The sequence below is a fragment of the Primulina huaijiensis genome, chromosome 17 (genome assembly GCF_012295235.1).
Source record: "Primulina huaijiensis isolate GDHJ02 chromosome 17, ASM1229523v2, whole genome shotgun sequence".
Classification (NCBI taxonomy): domain Eukaryota; kingdom Viridiplantae; phylum Streptophyta; class Magnoliopsida; order Lamiales; family Gesneriaceae; genus Primulina; species Primulina huaijiensis.
The window spans coordinates 16,253,986-16,269,419 of NC_133322.1; the positions used below are offsets into that span (position 1 = coordinate 16,253,986).

General features: G+C 35.6%; 2 protein-coding genes across 4 annotated transcripts; one reads left to right on the forward strand and one right to left on the reverse strand.

Moving 5' to 3' along the window:
- Positions 1-1,246: 1,246 nt before the first annotated feature.
- On the forward strand, positions 1,247-7,780 carry LOC140962822 (phosphatidylinositol 4-phosphate 5-kinase 9-like). 2 transcript variants are annotated; one of them, XM_073421844.1, is made up of 9 exons: positions 1,247-1,492; positions 2,246-3,565; positions 4,065-4,232; positions 4,889-5,054; positions 5,322-5,432; positions 5,726-5,913; positions 6,025-6,182; positions 6,618-6,780; positions 7,335-7,780. In XM_073421844.1, the coding sequence occupies exons 2-9, from the start codon at positions 2,295-2,297 to the stop codon at positions 7,609-7,611; spliced, it is 2,502 nt and encodes an 833-aa protein (XP_073277945.1). In that variant the 5' UTR covers positions 1,247-1,492; positions 2,246-2,294; the 3' UTR covers positions 7,612-7,780. The 2 variants fall into 2 exon arrangements, with proteins under 2 accessions (XP_073277945.1, XP_073277946.1); XM_073421845.1 differs by lacking the exon at positions 1,247-1,492 and adding an exon at positions 1,547-1,789.
- Positions 7,781-8,508: 728 nt separating this feature from the next.
- LOC140962268 (uncharacterized) lies at positions 8,509-12,711 on the reverse strand. 2 transcript variants are annotated; one of them, XM_073421117.1, is made up of 7 exons: positions 12,510-12,711; positions 12,265-12,434; positions 11,609-11,685; positions 10,897-10,962; positions 10,695-10,769; positions 10,545-10,619; positions 8,509-9,123 (listed from the first exon to the last, which is right to left on the reverse strand). In XM_073421117.1, exons 1-7 carry the CDS (start codon positions 12,659-12,661, stop codon positions 8,710-8,712), a joined length of 1,029 nt encoding a protein of 342 aa, XP_073277218.1. In that variant the 5' UTR covers positions 12,662-12,711; the 3' UTR covers positions 8,509-8,709. The 2 variants fall into 2 exon arrangements, with proteins under 2 accessions (XP_073277218.1, XP_073277219.1); XM_073421118.1 differs by having other exon boundaries at positions 8,514-9,108.
- Between the last annotated feature and the right edge of the window lie 2,723 nt (positions 12,712-15,434).

The window sequence follows — 15,434 nt, forward strand, 5'->3', positions numbered from 1 at the left end:
GCTGTACGAATTTCATGGGGGAAATGGTGGATGTGATGACCGAAATTGTTGTCTAAATGCAAGGTAAAGATAATGCCTAATCTTGTATTTTAAATTATTAAAGCTTTAAACACTCAATATGTGTTTTAGTAAGTTAATAAACTAAATTAGGATAATAATCTTCTACCATTCTATGTTGCTCGAAATTAATGGATTGGCTAGGCTAATTTTAGTGGTTGATTAGGTGCAAAAGTGCTTAATTATTAATGCTTGATGATTTAGATTGAAGGAATTAATCATACCAAGAAAAGATTAAGGAATGATATCAAAATGGAGAGTGGCTAAACATGATTAAATTGATTCTAAGGAGGCCGAAAATTTGCTTAATAAATGGAGGTAAAATATTGCTTAATTATTGAATTTTAACTCCTTAAAGTTTTAAACATTTATTATGTATTTTAGTGCATTAATAAATTAATTTAAGATAACTATTTTCTTGCATGGCATGGCTTGATCTTAAAATTAATTACTAACATGCTAGGTTATAATTTCTTGAATATATTAGGCCTAGATTAATTTATCCCAATTGGTTACACATTTTAATTTATGTTTTTAATTAATTATTGGATATAAAAGAACTTATTTACTAACTTACTCTCATTAATTAAATAAGTCCTAAAAACATCATTTAACATCAAAATGAATTATTCATTGGCTTAAATTAAATTTAGGAATATTTCTTATTATAAATTTTATCTCAATACTCCAACTCCAATCCGGCCTCGCTTATTTAACCGAAAAGATAAAACTAAACTTCTGCGTAAAATAAGTGATCATGGCTTAACAAAAATTAAAAAAATGAATTTAAACCCTCATGCATAAAAATCGTTTTAATTTAAATAATAGTAATTATGCATGGCTTATACGTAGTCTGATTTATCGGGTTCTACACTATGTTCGGATCCATATTATTTAAAATTCTACTTCTCAAATATTGAATTACTTAGTAATGATAATTTTGTGTGTTTAAAATAATTTTACTTATGTTCTGATATTATTTTTGGCCTAGTTATAAAATCAAAGATATTTTTGATTATTTTGTCAAAATTTAAAAGTTCAAATTAAGATTTTAGATCTTACAAGTTAAAGGGATGTTGAAATTTGAATAGGAGGTTTCCTAATTTACCCGATGATAATCTTACATCGCATTAACTAAAATCCCATGACGGTCAGTAATTTGCACGTAAATTCAAAGTTTGAACATGTTTCCTCGCTCGTCGGACCCCATCTGCCAAGATATTTACGTTACATTAATGGACATCGAGGAATTTGAAGCTCAAAAGTTGCTACCTACCCACAGTTTCTTGGGATTCGATCGTTTTCGTTCCTCCTCCTAGCACTAAGTCCATAAAAAAAGACGTCTTAGAGATCGAGAAAAAAGTTGTTGTCACCTTCTTCCTTCTTCGTCTTCCATCGTTCTGCTGTCTCTTTCCACTTTTACTCTGAATACAAGGTACTCTTTTCTTTAATCATTTGGGACTAAGAATTATTCGTATGAACAGTAGTTTTTGTCCTAATACCTTTTCTCCATTGACATACCTTTGAGGCTTGAATTAAGAATACTGTTAATGGGTTTTTGTTTTCATGTCATGTTTGATAACGTTTGAAATCTTACTGCTTAGTTTCATTTCGAGATAAAATTTGAGGGTTTTTTTTTTAATCTGTGTTGTTTGACAAATGGCGGTCTGACAACCAACTCCAGAATATGATTTCATATTGTTGTGGTTGCTCAAGTTTTGCAGGAAAAAGTGTCAGAATTTTGTGTTTTCTTTCTCTGTTTATTTCATTTACTTGTTCAAATTGTGTGTTCTTCCTTATTATATTTGGTAACTTGATGTGAGAATGTAAATATGATGCGGTTTTTATATGATGAAATTTCTTTGGTATATGTTGGAATCTGTTCATTTGATTGAAAAATATGTTAAATTGAATTATTGCGGCATCCAACAGACGTTGGAAGATTAACATAAAGTAAAATGAAACGGCTTGAGTGTTTGATACTGTTTAGTTTCAATGAAGGTTCGCTTAGTATATCAAGGAGGGCAATAGTAACCATTTTTGAAGAGTCATCCAAAAAACTTGAATTAGTTTTATGGTGTTTGTTTAAGATCTATCTTCCATGTTACCCTTTTTCGGCTACTGATATATATTGATGTCTGTCCTGTGTGATTAGTTAATTTGATGATCGATATATTTCTTTTTTAAGGTGCTTCCCACCAGTCTAATTTGGAGCTGAAAAGTCTTTAGCATTATGCATGTCTGACCCTGTGGCCTTTGTTAATGATGTTGAAAGTGCACTCAGTTTGTCTGATAAGACAAAATCTCTTGATTTGAGAGTTTCGGGTGATAAAAGCTGTGTCGTTGAATTAAATGGAGAGGTTTCACATTCTTCAGAAATCAATGGCTTCCAATGCGGAGAGATCATATTGCCCAATAGGGACTCATATTCCGGATCCCTGCATGGAAATATACCCGAGGGTTCTGGGAACTATGCGTGGTCTGATGGTTGCAAATATGAGGGCGAGTGGAGATGTGGGATGAGGCATGGATATGGAAAGCTTCAGTGGTCATCTGGAGCCATTTACGAGGGCGAGTTTTCAGGTGGTTATATGCACGGTACTGGTACGTATATTAAATCTGACAATACGACCTATAAGGGTCGGTGGCGTTTGAATCTGAAACATGGTTTGGGGCATCAAAGTTTTCCCAATGGAGATATCTTTGAAGGATCATGGATACGAGGAGCCCCCGAAGGAGAGGGAAAGTATGCATGGGCCAACGGCAATATGTATTTGGGAAATATGAAGGGTGGAAAAATGTCGGGGAAGGGGACTCTTACTTGGACCAACGGGGATTCATTTGAAGGAAGCTGGCTAAATGGTATGATGCATGGATTTGGTGTATACAAGTGGAGCAATGGTAGTTGCTATGTTGGAACTTGGACTCAGGGGTTGAAGGATGGTAAAGGTACGTTCTACCCAAAAGTTAACAGGCTTCCAGCCAGTCATCGATTGTACCTTAACACTCTGAGAAAGCAAGGGTTGCTACCTGATTTGAGAAAACAGAACCAAGTTTCGATTATTCATCATGAAACATCATTAGATATGGGAAATTTAAAGTTCGGGGGGAACCAAAGTTCTGGTCAGAATTCATCCAACAAACTATCCAGTGAGAGCTTAATGAATTTGGAACAATCCAACTCAACAAATGTTACGCTGGAACGGCGTTGGAGTCTTGAAGTATCCATTGAGAGACTTTTAGGACACCGTAGGTCATCGAGCATGTCTGATTGTAATATTTTAGAAGCCGGAGATGAGGAGGATGTGAAAGCTCCAATCTTGGAAAGAGAGTACATGCAAGGGGTTCTGATCAGTGAGCTTGTATTGAGCAATCACTTTTCATTATCATCTAAAAGAGAAAAAAGACGACAAAAGAGACTCGCAAGGGATATAAAGAGACCTGGAGAACAAATTATCAAAGGCCATAGGAGCTATGATTTGATGCTAAGCCTTCAGCTTGGAATCAGGTGTGTTTGACATTTTGCCTGCTTCTTTTCCGAGATACATATTCATGTTTATGCACACACCCATTTACACATAAAAGCATTAGAGTCAGGATCATGAAAAATAATGGTTGAGAAGAAATATCTGCTGAAGTAAACGAAGTCAAGTCGAAAAGGAACAGAGCTGAGAAAATTAGTTGGAAAAAGATACCTAGTAAAGCAATTTTGTAAAGTATGCAAGATTTAGGGTGAACGTTTCATCGATACTTTAAGTTTAACATGAATGTGGCACCAACACACGTTTGAGCTTGTGTAAAGTGTCTCTAGCTCTGTGAGTGGCAACTTTTTAAATTTCTGTGTGTATAGATTTCTGAAATTTTGGTAGTTGGGTTGATTGACTTCTACTTTTCTGCTCAATCTAGTTGTTGTATATGTGTTCTAAGTATGAATAATTTTGGCTATTCCTATTTAATCTTGTTTTTGCCTTTTTCATAACTAGAACTAAAAATTAGAATATGACCAGATACACTGTGGGGAAAATCACCCCCATACAAAGGCGAGAAGTTCGGGCAACTGACTTTGGTCCACGTGCCAGTTTTTGGATGACTTTTCCAAAAGAAGGTTCACAACTGACACCACCACATCAATCTGAGGATTTTAAGTGGAAAGATTATTGCCCAATGGTTTTCAGGTAAGTTGTGAAAAAATCATTTTCTCTAGCAAAGGTCTAGTACAGTTTTGTCTGTCATTGTTTGCAAATGGTTTTTTATTACAGAAATTTTGATTTTTGAGAAATGTTTCAATTTTTTTTTCGAGTATAAAATTTTCATGCACAAGCTGTTACCAGTCATCGAGTATCTTATCATGCCTCCGTTTCTTTGAGAAAGCCTCTGTAGGTGGCATTGAATCAGATAGATGCCTTGCTTGAGCTACATGTGAGAGAGGGAGATCGAACCTTCACCCCTCCTTCATTATATGTGGTGTGGCCTGCCACTTCAACCTGATTGGTAGTGGCCTTGAACAATTAATTTTAACCTATCATGGTCGTATCTTTTTATTTAAATGTGTCAAGACATGCCACGCAGGGGTGAGCAGTGATAATTGTGGAGTATAATTTCAAAGTTCATATATAACATTTCTGAGTATATCATCCCAAAATAGTCTAGCTAATGTCCCTCAACCAAATTTTTAATTCTCCACAGTATGCACGATTCCTCCGGGAAGCTAATGCTTCATGATTAGAATGAAGTTTAAGCACTTGAAAAATGCCCTGATACACTGTTGAATTTTAGGTGTGTAAATTGATTATGTTTCCTTCTTAACCTCAAACATTTGTTTTACTTAAAGGAACCTGCGAGAGATGTTTAAAATTGATGCTGCTGACTACATGGTGTCCATATGTGGAAATGATGCCTTGAGAGAACTTTCATCTCCTGGAAAGAGTGGCAGTGTCTTTCTACTGTCTCAAGATGATCGTTTCATGATCAAGACATTACGAAAATCTGAAGTGAAGGTTCATCATCTTTATGTGGACCTTTATTGTCTTGCTTTGAATTTTTGATACTTCATGCTTTAAAGTGTTACGCGAAGTGCCTTGAGTTAAAGTGAAAATCTGAAGTGAAGGTTCATAATCTTCACGTTTACCTTTTTTATTGTGTTGCAGTTGCTTTGAATTCTTCATACTTGATGCTTTTAACCGATTCTTGAAGAAGTTTGCATTAAAGATTTTTTTTGTATTTGACGTACTTATGTTAAAGCGCGTCTCATGTTTAACCTGTAGGTTCTGCTGCAAATGCTCCCAAACTATCATAGTCACGTGCGCAGATATGATAACACTCTTATTGCTAAATTTTTTGGTCTTCACCGAATTATACCTTCTGGTGGTCAAAAGGTAACATAAATGGAAACTATCAATTCATGTAGTTCCAAGAATGCATGAGAAAATCTGCTTGTTAGTCGTTCATGGTTTTAAAAACCATTGGATAGTCATTGGTTGACTGGAATTTTATGGAAAAACTTGTGTTATCAGAAACTAACCTATAAAATTTGAAAAAAAAATTCCATTTTACTTGCTTCTCAATTGTCTACCTCTAACTCAGCCTTGTCTTTAGGAAAATATGCCTTGGATTTTATTTTTGATATCTGAAACCGTATATGTACTAACCTTAGCGCTCTACTTTGCAGTTTCGATTTGTGGTGATGGGGAATATGTTCTGTACAGAGTTAAGAATCCATCGAAGATTTGATCTCAAAGGGTCTACGTTGGGACGCTCTGCTGATAAGGTCGAAATTGATGAGAATACCATACTCAAAGATCTTGATTTAAATTACTGCTTTTACCTGGAACCTTCTTGGCGTGATGACCTCTTACAGTAAGCAGGGATCAAGTTGCAATGTTTTAAGATATTTTGGATGCTCTTTCCGTGTAATATTTTTTTTTTTGTGGCCACACTTATGTAGTGTAATGGTTCCTGCATTTGCAGACAGATTGAAACAGATAGTAAATTCTTGGAATCAGAGCACATAATGGATTACAGCCTCTTGGTAGGCGTTCATTACCGAGCACCTCAACACCTACGTTCTCTTATTTCTCATAGTAAGCATGCTTCGATTGATGGATTGGGGATTGTTGCAGAAGATGGTAAGTTTTTAAGGTTACTAGTTTTCCTATACTAGTCTAAAAAATTAAATTCATGATGCATCAGGCATCAGTAGAAGATGACCTATAGTTTTGGGAGATTCTTATATTTGAAAAAATATATACGCATACACAAACACAGTTTGTACTCAGATCTTTTGGGGGGAAAGAGGGGGGGATCTACGCAACTGAGTAACAACAGAAAAAACTTCACACTTTTCAATCTCCATGTTGCGAAATAGCCTCTGGTTTGTCGATGGTTTTGGACTTAAATGTTAGTTGGCTGTAAACTATATCTGTTTGAAATTAACGGGAAAGTTGATCCTTTTTTCTCTTTTTAATTTCTGATTGTAATATCACTATATCTTGGTGGACTATTGCTGAAATTATGTTGATATTCTTTGGTTTCTTACTTTTAATTGCTGCTTTACCACTCAGAGTCTATGGACGATGACTTATCTCCTCAAGGCCTCGTCTTGGTCCCTCGTGGTTCTGATGATGATAGCATCGTTGTGGGACCTCATATTAGAGGCAACCGGTTGCGAGCATCCTCTTCAACCGGGGATGAGGAAGTTGATCTTCTGCTTCCTGGTACAGCAAGGTATTATCATTTTTTATGCTACTTTGTGGTGTGTTGTTTATCAGCAATCTCATCACCAGAATCCGTCTCCCTCGTATTTGATTCTTATTTTAAAAGAACACTTGAACAATATTGCAAAAGTCTTGAAATCTGCAGACTGAATAAATACCAAGATTACAGCAACAATATTTTAGTCAAAGATATTAAGCTTCTTCGTAAGATCAAGAGCTCAATTTCTGTATTTTGTCAACAATTGACCCCACTATCCTATGACTTTATGTGGCAGGAACTATTGAAATATGATTATTTGATTATTGTATTGTTTTAAAAATGAAAGTTGTATTATGACAACTATAAATTTTGATATGATATCCAGCACTAGGTTCTACATACTTAAAAGTACATACAAATGAAATATCAATCGAGATGGTCAGTCAAGCGAATACCTACACCTTGTTAAGATCCAAAATTTTAATCAAGAAAATGGGTTGTCGTCTGTTTGTCCTTGCTCGCCTTTACATGAGTATTTGACCCTTCATTTCCTGACAGTTGTATACTTTGGTTTTTGTTTACAGACTCCAAATCCAACTTGGAGTAAATATGCCTGCAAGAGCAGAGCTCATACCTGGGAATGGCAACACACAGATGTTTCACGAGGTGTATGATGTCGTCTTGTATCTAGGCATTATCGATATCCTGCAAGCATACAACATGAGTAAGAAGATCGAACATGCATACAAATCTATTCAGTTCGATTCAGATTTGATATCCGCAGTCGACCCTACATTCTACTCCGAGCGCTTTTTAGCCTTCATTCAGAAGGTTTTTCCACCAAATGCGCTGGGAAGTTAGTGAGAGCCTTAATGATTTCTTGTTTTGCCATGTTCTTTTTTTGTCCATGTCAGCCAATTATAGAAACACCCAGTGCAATTATTTGTCTTCATTGATTTTTAAATGGTTATGAAGCATGTGCTACGTTCCATGTATTGAGGTATAGTGGTGATGGATTTATCTGATTCTATTTTCTTGGAGATTTCTTTAGTAAATGAAGTCAAGGCAAATATATGCGGAAAAAGGAAAAGAAAAAAGTCAAGGGTGTATTTGGTTGTGTGTTTTATAAAATATTCTCGCTCAATTAAAGCATATGATTCTTTGATATCTCATTTAAACTGTCCCCCTTTGAAACTTCGTCAACCGTTTAAACTTTAGTTTTTTATGCATCATAGCGCGCTTAAACTCATGTATTTTAGTGTACGAGGTCATGAATAAAAATATATATGCATATATAACGGTTATTAATTAATATATATATAAAGCAAATTACAGTAACTTAATTTGGCGATACTAACATATTTGATAGTTACAGTAAATTATACTTTTCAATATTAATCAAAACAAATGACTGCATCGTTATCTTTGACGTATTTACATTTTCTCAAATAATCTCTGAAAAATTGGAAACAAAACCAAAGCAACCCTGAACCATATTGATTTCATTAGCAACTAAGTTTTGTGATGGTGGATAGTAGGCTGCACTTTAGTGATTGGATGGGTTCAAAATCTGTATGCTTGTAACGTACTCATACATAGCTTGTACTTAGACATGCTTCACACTAAGATCATTGGTAGTCGGGTAGGACAAATTGTATATCGCTTAGACATGGTTCGTTCTAGGGCCATCGATAGTCAGTCATTACAAGTTGTATAACGTCCAGGAGCAAGTATTTTCAACAAGCTAAACTTGAACAAACGAAGTCAATCTGTTTTTACTAATTCAAAATAACCTCTTTATATATAAATATTGCTATTTTTACAGTCCTCCACCAAAACATCCAATGACCTCCATGTCAACAGCATTTTTAAACATTAGGCCATTTGTAATTGAATTTGTATTGTCCAAACACAATACGGATAACAAAAACATATCTCATCATTAAGATACATCGATATTCAACCCATGTTTGGAGGTGGAGGGGGTGGATGTCCTCCCTGGCCTTGCATTTGTTGTCCTGGGAACCCTTGAGAAGGAGGCGGCATGGGAGGCCGTCCCATAGTAAAATCTGACATTGGACCGTTGCCAACTGAAGGAGGTGGTGGTGCAGGAAAGTTTCCGCCTGGAGGCATTGGCCAGGGTCCATTGGTCAGAGGAGGAGGAGGTAATGATCCAGGTACAGCAGATGGAGGCCTTGGGAGGTTTCCACTCAATGCCATTGGTGGGGGAGGAGGTGGAGCTTGGGGTGGAGGAGGCAAAGGCCTAGGTGGGGCACCAGGAGCGGCATTCCCATTAGGTACAGGAGCAGGTTGTGGTTTATTTGCCTCCGGTGGCTTTGTCTTGAAGTATAACTGCAACTGGATATTGAAGCACTTTCACAAAACAGAATCATAAAGGATCTTGAAGGTATTCAGCTCTAGCTAAAGAGAATTGACAAAAAGGATATACCATTATGTGTAGTTTGCTTCAGTGTTTCATAACCGGACCGATGATCGAACCGGTTTATATTGTAAAAACGGTTCAACCGGTCGGACCATTAAACCGGACGATCTGGCCGGAAACTATTATATTATATAAAATAATAATTAATAATATAATATAGTAAATAATATATTTTAAATTCTAAAAATCTTAAACATGTATATAAATAGTAAAAAATAATTATCGAAGTTTAGAATCAAAAATATATATATATATATAATCAAATATAATTATATATGGGTTTCCCTTCCTAGTCGAAAGAGTGAAAACTCATTGTACAGGCATTTTCAATATCTAAAGTAGCTGCGTGGGAACGATCAAGGAAAATTTTGATCCCCGAGGACCAGCCCGCCTTATTGGTTGGAAGGAGAAGATGTAAGAGAAATTACCATTTACCAACTAGACCCTTAGCATCTCCTTGGTCCTACCGCTCAACGCTCACCTGACATTTAATTACCCTGGGGGCCCAAACCTGAGCGATCTATCCATGACTAGGATGAAGCTTGGGTGAAACTAAGTGGAGATACGAACCGACTGGTGTTGAAGAATAAGCGGACAGAGCTAGCTGCTTCTCCCCGAAATGCGTTGAGGCACAACAGTTCTCTAATACTACTAAAATAATGTTTTTAACAATGTTCAAAATCCAAATAGTTATATATATAACTAAAATTAAAATTTAATATATGAGAAATAATTTTTTAAAAAAAGAAATATAAGAAAATAATTAAATTCTAAAACAAATTAAATTTTTTAAAAAAAATTTTAAAATGTGGTGAACCAGTCGAACTGGTTTTTAACTGATTCACGACCGGTCCAACAGGTTCTTGACCGAACCGACCATTAAAATGGTTTATAGAGTAGGCCCGGCCCGGACCGGACCAGTGGGAACCGGCCAGTCTGGTCAGATATTAGAAACAGTAGTTCTGATTATATGTGGAAGTGCAGAGTGAAGATTTATCGGTTAGACCAAATGATTCCTAAGTCAATGCGTAAAAATATAATATTACGATTTCCATCAAATACCAGTTAAATTGCACCTAATTCCACGTTTGATATTTAGACATAATTCAGTGACATGAATAAACCTTTGTTTCCCAGCTATCAAAGTTGAAGAATAATAAAAAGTAGAAGTCACTGTATATATTACTAAAGTCAAAATGAACATAGAAATACTTGCAACTGCTATTTATGGAATACACCATTTAACCAAACCCATACCAAGCCGGAATCATGATACAGGACCACAGTCACGGTTAATATTCAATAAATTATTCCACACAATGAAAAATAAGTGGGGGGCACGGAAACCTACCGTAAACATCTTTGAATCTGGATCCCAGTGCGAGAAGAACTTGGGAGTTGATTTATCAATCTCTGTACTTGGAACCTTAAAGGTAAATGTCGAAGCAGAATTCAATAACCGAATAGAGAAAATGCGATTTGCAAGAGGTTCAAATAATACCTTAAAAGATATAATTTCATACGGGTCAGCAGCAAACAAAAGATACTGGTACCGCTTATCAAATGGTTGAATTTTCTGCAGTAAAAATTGAAATTAACTGTCAGTCAACACTGTTTAACTATACAGTCAAAAAAATAATCAACAGGCCATCCAAACAAAAATTATTCCACATGCAAAAATCCATCTATAATGACTAGAGAACCTGCTCAAAGGATGACATAAATCGATGGCGTGGCTTTGTGTTGTCTTCAATCTCAGGATATTCTATCCGAAAATTTACCGAAGCACAAAAACATAAACAATGAGACAATAAAAGTTCTTCAGCAAGTAATTCAGATATAAATTTGCCAGAGAATTCCTACATTTGGACTAATGTGAAAGAGATTGCTATGAATGATGCAAGGAAATTGGAATATTTATACCAACATTTAAGATACACAAACAGAGCAAGAACATATTTTATTCATACCAAACTTTGCACTATAAAACTAAATAATAATTCTTTATGTGTGTTTCATCAAAAGTATGTTAAAATAAGTAGTCGCACGACTCGCACCTATATTTCACACGGACAATAAAATCAAAGTAATGATACGCGTCAGCTTCATGCAAAGCAACAACTAAAAGACTGAAGGCCTGCTTCACGCAAAGCAAAGTCACATGTCGTCTAACACAAATTCTTCCTCCAACTAGTTGATTCTTGCTATTTTATAGGTTCTTTCTCTTGCTCTCTAAATTTAACTGGCATTATGGTTTTCGAGATTTAAAAAAAACATCCAAAAATAAAGAGTATCAAATAAAAAGAACGCAATCAACTTGGGAACAAATTATTTCAACAAGACAAGTCATAATCAAACTTTAGAATGTTTCAGCATGCATTAAATACAGAGTCACAAGAAAAACTGAACACATGCCTGGAAAAGTAATGATCTTTGCTTGGTCTCTCCATCAAATTGCTTAGTCACCCTGTATCCAGGTCTACCAATTTTAACTGGCACAACAAGCAAAGCGTTTCAAGTGACATTAGGAGGAAAAACTAAAAAATCTTCAAGGCCAGCTACAATATAAGTTCATATATTTAGCAACCCAACAAACTGTCTGTCCGCTTTTTCTTGGTTCCTCATTTCCGTAGCTTTTTTTTTCCGCTGCTGGTTGTGTGAGGATGGTTTGACTATCCACTACCATTTCAAAACACGTAACAAAAGAATTTCATCTCCAGCCTATTATAACAATTTAACAGAGGAATAACAAAAGGCAAAATAAAATTGCAGTTATACAGTCAATCTACAGCGTCATAGATGAATTGAAATATTAGAAAACAAAAATACAGCTCGAGAAATTGGGACAAGTTTTCTAGATACAAAAAACAGAAAAAGGTCCTCTTTAAAGCTACAGCAAGCACACAAAATGCAAATCATCTATTTCAGCTTTCCTATCCAGTAATTGTCCGTGAGGAAGAGACAGGAAAAAAATATTCAACAACCCCGGAGAAAAGAAAAATTCAACCATATCCGCAATGCTGACCGATTTCAACTGAGGGGAAAAAGACAAAGCTGTATTATTAACTTACCAGATTTCGTGAGATTAATTTTCCGCTTATGAGGCTGAGGCTGAGCTGGCGCCTCTTTCGCTTCCCGAGCGGCTCTCTTGGCCAAGTTCGTCTGATGGCGCTTCCCCTGAGTGTGCGCCAAGTAATTCCCCTCATTGTTGTGCAATGTCAGGCAAAGCTTGCACTCATAGCTGCGACGCAGTTCTTATTAGCTCAAATCACGGAGATGAGGCAATCAATTAAGTTTCTCAATACTAGGGTTTTACCTTCCGAGGTGATTGCGCATGAAATATGGATCTTTGGCCAAATCAATTGTTTCGAGAGCAAGCCTGCGGAGGCGCTCACGGCGGTCGATGGCTTCGTTCTGGGCGGAAGCGGCGCCTCCGCTTCCAGGCTTCGAACCCCATTCTCGGTCCATCTCCTGCTGCAGGTTCTCACTCTCGAAATGGCCGCTCGGAAAGCACAAAATCGTTGAGCTAAACAGAATATTTCTATAAATGGGCCACTCTATACTTGGGCCTCAGATGAAAATTATTAGGCCCAATTACATTAAAAGGCCCAATAAAAACATTAAAAAGTACAAAGATTAAAAAATTAATTAATTAACAAAGCCAAAATAATCCAAACATGAAAAGTTAAAAAATTTCAGATTTTTTTCTTTTTGAAACATTAAAATGTTCGATTTGATTTTCCAAATAACGCGTTCAATTTAGGATTAAGTCGAAATCAAAAAGATATTTGTATCATCCAAAAGTCAACCTACGTAAACCACATACATACAAATGAATTAAAATACATAATTGTTTTATTTGATTGATTTTAAATACTAACATAATGCATATTATATGATTACAGGTATGATTGTATGATTAAATGATTGTATAGCATGATTTCTTAAGAAATGTATATTTTACCCGAATATTTGATAATAGGCTGGGGAAATGAGATCGGGGACGACCAAGACAGAATAAATATTTTCAAGGCTTATTAATACGATTAAAAATGATTAAATTTTTCTAAAAATGATAGTTTCATATTATTTTATGAGACGAGCTCGATTTTATCTGGGAAGTCGGTTTTGGGATAAACTTTTATTTTTTAATTAAATAGGTGTTATTGAGCCTAAATTACCTAGGATGAGTAGGCTCAATTGCTCCTAAATTTGAAAGTTCAAAACCCAAGCTCATTATCATGCAAATTAAAATCAATAAAATAGTATCCTAGGCCTTTTTGGAGAGCCATCAGCCGAACATAATGCACACTGAAATTTTCGAAAATTCTAAGGAAAGAAACAATGTCCTCAAATCGGTATACCTGAATGAGATCTTGGTAATAAATTGCTTCTTTAATATCCGAGGTCGGATCGAAGCATTTAATACCTCTTTTTTCATTTTCTGGACAGTTGGTCGAGATATGATATCTTGCTCCACATGTCCAGCAATTACAATCCTTGAAACTTTCATTAGCTCGGGTATGAGCTCTTCTGAAAGTTTTCTTTGTAGGTGTTCTTTTTGTACTTCGAGATGTACTCGATGCTTGGGATGATATCCTACTTCTTGATGGTCCACTTCTTTGTCCAGATTTGTAAGATCTGGTCTTTTGTCTAGACCATAATGTTCTTGGTTTCCAAGAAACTCTTCCACTTCTTGCATAAGGATGAGTTCTAAAACTTCTTCTCTTATGCTTATGTGGTTTAGTTCTAATAATTGTTGGAAGATCATTTCTTTTCAACACAAAGGAGTACATTTATTAATACCCGTTAAACGTTTGTAATTCTTTTGTAATGCTGCCAAATGACACCATTCTGTCAATTTTTCTTTAAGGAAAGAGGCTTTTCGTGCCAATGTATTTGGATTTCCAGGTACATATTCCCTTATGAGCATTTCTCTCTAGGGACTTGGCGAAGAAGAGCTGCATTGCTATATCTTCTTCGACTCCTAAATTCTATCTATATTTAGTTAATAATATAATATATTAATCCACTAAACATATATCATGTAATTCAAGACTATACAGAGCTTGAGTATATTTCTTTCTCTTCTCTGTATCTTGATTGTTAAAATAGTTTACCCCTATAAATTGAGCTTTAAAGAGGATAGCCATTCTTCTGGCTATCTCACTAAGAGATTCTCCGGCTAGGACTGATTCTTTGGTTTCTACCGAAGTCATGTCCCAAGAAATTTTTACTGATCCCATAAGACTCATTTCCAGAAATTTTAATGAATCCTTCTCTATTGAGATTAAGTGTTCCTGCTGCAATTCTCATAGCAGATGTCCAATTATATATGAGATCTTCTCTGTTTTTGAAATCTAATACATCCAGGTTAAGCATAACCCCGTAAGGATGTATAGGTTCTAGAACAGATTTCTCATAAGGAGTTTGGTGCAAAGGAATTTGATTCCTTCTCGACCTTGTTCCTGCTGGGTGTGCTTCTCCACCAGTGTAAAAGTCTGGTTGGGGTTCTCTTACATTCTGAGATCCCACACTTTCTCTTGATGGTTCTTGCGAAGATGACGAGGTTATAGTAGGCTGTTCACCTCCAGCCGTGTTCATCTTTAGATCTACAACTTTGAGATTTGCAAAAGATTCTGCAAGCTCTTGTAGATCCTTAAACCAATTCTTTCTAACGTTGTCATCAGATTAATTTCTTTTCTAAGACAGTTTTGATTAGATTGATCATTTTTTCTTCTTCAGTTAAAGGTTTTGGCATCACCTTGGCCTTCCCTCTTTGATGTAATAAGGGTTCAGTACCAAAGGATTGTGGTAATCTTCCTTCTGAAGTTTTCTTACTAGAACTTGGTTGTTGTTCTAGTTTCTGAATTCTTGTTCGAATATCCTTTAATATTCCAAGAATTTCTTCATGGTTTTCAAGGATTTTCTCCACATTCTGTGGTACATAAAACAACATATTGTCGTAATTTTGTACCGTCTTTTGAATTTCTCTAAGATCTCCCGAGAGTTTAGAGGAATACAGTACTATCTCCATAAACTTATGAGATTGTATCATAAATTTACTTAAGGGTGCTGTGTTGATCTTTGCTGCTCCTGATATCTAACCAAGGTTAGATGCTCTTGTGTATATTCCAAAATATTGGAATAGTTCTTGTAAATAGTTAATCTCGAACTTAGGTTCGAATTCATAATTTTCGAAAAAATTCTCATCATCAAACATTTAATTACATTGTAATAA